Source organism: Syzygium oleosum, unplaced genomic scaffold, assembly GCF_021117445.2.
Source record: "Syzygium oleosum isolate NSW1041296 unplaced genomic scaffold, Sole_v2.1 Sole_v2.60, whole genome shotgun sequence".
In the NCBI taxonomy this organism is placed as follows: domain Eukaryota; kingdom Viridiplantae; phylum Streptophyta; class Magnoliopsida; order Myrtales; family Myrtaceae; genus Syzygium; species Syzygium oleosum.
Genome location: NW_026607544.1, coordinates 307,908 through 310,674, shown reverse-complemented (window position 1 = coordinate 310,674; position 2,767 = coordinate 307,908). Strand labels below are relative to the sequence as shown.

At 42.9% G+C, this 2,767-nt stretch overlaps 1 protein-coding gene across 1 annotated transcript; it reads left to right on the top strand.

Annotated features, from left to right (window-relative positions):
* The first annotated feature begins 258 nt into the window (after positions 1–258).
* On the top strand, positions 259–2,767 carry LOC115664293 (aspartyl protease family protein At5g10770-like). Its single transcript, XM_056307846.1, has 3 exons — positions 259–467; positions 1,146–1,562; positions 1,717–2,767. Exons 1-3 carry the CDS (start codon positions 287–289, stop codon positions 2,538–2,540), a joined length of 1,422 nt encoding a protein of 473 aa, XP_056163821.1. The 5' UTR covers positions 259–286; the 3' UTR covers positions 2,541–2,767.

Sequence of the window (2,767 nt, the reverse complement as noted above, 5' to 3'; positions counted from 1 at the left end):
TAAAAGGTTTATGACTGAATTGGCAAAAACGCAATAGATTTAGGACTTTTTGGACAATTTTCCCGACTTATGCCTAATGGTTGCTCGTTCGTCCAATAACCAAATAGTACTAAATATAAATATGACAGAATTGACGGAATGATGTAATTAATTGTAGGAAGGATGACGTGTATGGCTTCATAATCTGATGCAATTGCCGGTCGAAAATCCTATATAAAAGGCTGAACCGGAGAGCACTATTGGCAATAAATTTGGCAAAGCAATTCATTTTTTCTCTTTCAGATTGATGGGGGGCTCATTTTTCTGTGTGTTCAACGGGGCTCGCCTCTTTCTCTCTCTCCATATCCTCATGATTTGCTTCATGCACAAAGGTTATACTTATGGAGTAGAAGGGAAGATTGCAAGCCACACTGTATCAGTTAGCTCTCTATTGCCTTCTCCTTCTTGCTCGCCTTCCACTAGCAAAGGTCTCTCTCTCTCTCTCTCTCCACGGAATTATTCATCGTTCGATAAATCAGTTATGCGTGTGTATTGTACTTATGTTCGGTGGAAAAGTGATTTTTCGGATCATGAATGAACTCGAACATGAACAAGATTGGTTAAATTCGGTACCCGTGATAATCAAACATGAACCACAGGATGGAGGGAAAGTATACCGCTCTCCGCTTAGTCATAGAAAGTCATACCTTGCACCTTGAGTGACCATGGATTCTTCTTATTTTTCACACAGTACTTTTGGCAAAGCAGGCTTCGCTTTAAACTATTTGTTCAAAACAATGAATGTGTGATTATATTAATGAGGAAATTAAGAGGGAAGAGAATTATAGAAGAAGACATAAGGGAGGTCATCCGTCTCTTTTGCATTAGCTCGCGCCGAATGGTTCATATTACATTTTGTGGAGGGACTTGGCCATACAATGATGGTGATCATATTGATCTGTCCCATTCAAAAAGCCTAGTCTTTTGCTGCATTTTAGTAAAGGGACTTGGTCCCCAGTTAACTCTCATCCCGATTATTTCAGAGTGGACCACACCCAAACGTAAGTCTTTGTGGACTGGAAAAATAGAACAATCTTTTCTTTTACAAATGCATTATCATCGAAGTACTTCACATGATCTCTTACTCTCACATCACATGATTTTAGCTAGCAGCCGAAAGTCGACCTTGGAAGTAATTCACAAGCATGGCCCATGCTCTCCCCTTGTTCAAGACCACAATCCTCTAAATCACACTGAAGTCCTGCTACAAGATGAATCAAGGGTCAAGTGGATTCAGTCCCAATCCTCCAACCGCGGCGATGGCCTTAAAGCTTCGGCCATGGTCAGTCTTCCGGCAAAGTCTGGCTTCACCATCGGCACTGGCAATTACGTAGTGACAATCGGTCTCGGCATGCCAAAAAAGGACCTCACTCTCGTATTTGACACTGGCAGCGGCCTCACGTGGACCCAGTGCGAGCCGTGCGTTGGATCTTGCTACACTCAGTCCGAACCGATCTTCAACCCATCTCAATCGTCATCCTATGCTAATATCTCGTGCGCCTCGACATCATGCTCTCAACTTGGTAATAATCCACCACATTTGAGATACTTAATACTTATGTTGTCTTACTAGAATTTTCTTGAAGCATAGACGAGAAATCATGGTTTCTAAAAGTGAAAAACCATCACAAGAATAACTAGAACTAATGAAAGCATTGTGTTGTGCTCTATCTTTAGGTGGTTCGGGATGCTCCCGATCAACATGTCTATATTCCATTACATACGGCGATCAATCATTTTCGATGGGCTTCTTCGCAACTGAGAAGTTGACTATAACGCCAACGGAGGTGATCGACAATTTCGAATTTGGCTGTGGCCAGGACAACTCAGGCCTCTTTGGCAGAGCAGCAGGGTTGATCGGACTCTCTGACAACAGCATCTCCTTCGTGGAACAAACTGCAGCCAAATATGGCAAGTATTTCTCCTACTGCTTGCCCTCTACCACTAGCTACACCGGACACTTGACTTTCGGCAAGGACGGCGGAGCACCGAGCTCGGTTAGCTTCACGCCGTTATCAAAGGTTCCACAAAGCACGCAATTCTACGGAATAAGTATCCTAGGAATCACTCTAGGGGGGAATCGTCTATCGATACCTTCGATGGCTTTCTCAAGTGGAGGTGCCATCATCGACTCGGGAACCGTTATTACCCGATTGCCTCCAACAGCTTACAGTGCCTTGAGAACTGCCTTCAGGAATGCGATGGCAAATTACACGATGGCGCCGGCGCTTTCCATTCTTGATACTTGCTATGACTTCAGCAAAGAGAGCACAATCAAGGTCCCATTGATAACATTCTCTTTTGCTGGGGGAGTCGATGCCGATTTGGGCCCAAAAGGGATATTTTTCGTCGCGAGTGCCTCGCAAGTTTGCCTAGCCTTTGCACCGAATCGTGCTGATAGCAATCTGGGCATTTACGGTAATACGCAGCAGAAAACGTTTGAAGTTGTGTACGATGTTGCTGGAAGAAAGTTAGGTTTTGGTTCGAATGGCTGTTCCTAAGATGGACGGAATTAAACGAAAGTTATTTATAGATATCCTCGATGACAATAAGCGGTATACAAATTGAATATGTCGTCATGAGTTAAACTTTCTGAATTTTAACTATTGCAAATCGAGAATAATGGAAGTGCTATTACTATGCCCTTCTTTCGTTTTGTTCAACATCGATTTGTGTGAGTTTTCCAAACGAGGGACATTATTAATATGCATATTTAAATAAACATAAA

Coding starts and splice junctions, on each gene's coding strand:
- LOC115664293 (XM_056307846.1), top strand. CDS start 287: ATGGGGGGCTCATTTTTCTGTGTGTTCAACGGGGCTCGCCTCTTTCTC. Junction 468..1,145: donor CTCGCCTTCCACTAGCAAAG/GTCTCTCTCTCT, acceptor ACATGATTTTAG/CTAGCAGCCGAAAGTCGACC. Junction 1,563..1,716: donor GACATCATGCTCTCAACTTG/GTAATAATCCAC, acceptor CTCTATCTTTAG/GTGGTTCGGGATGCTCCCGA.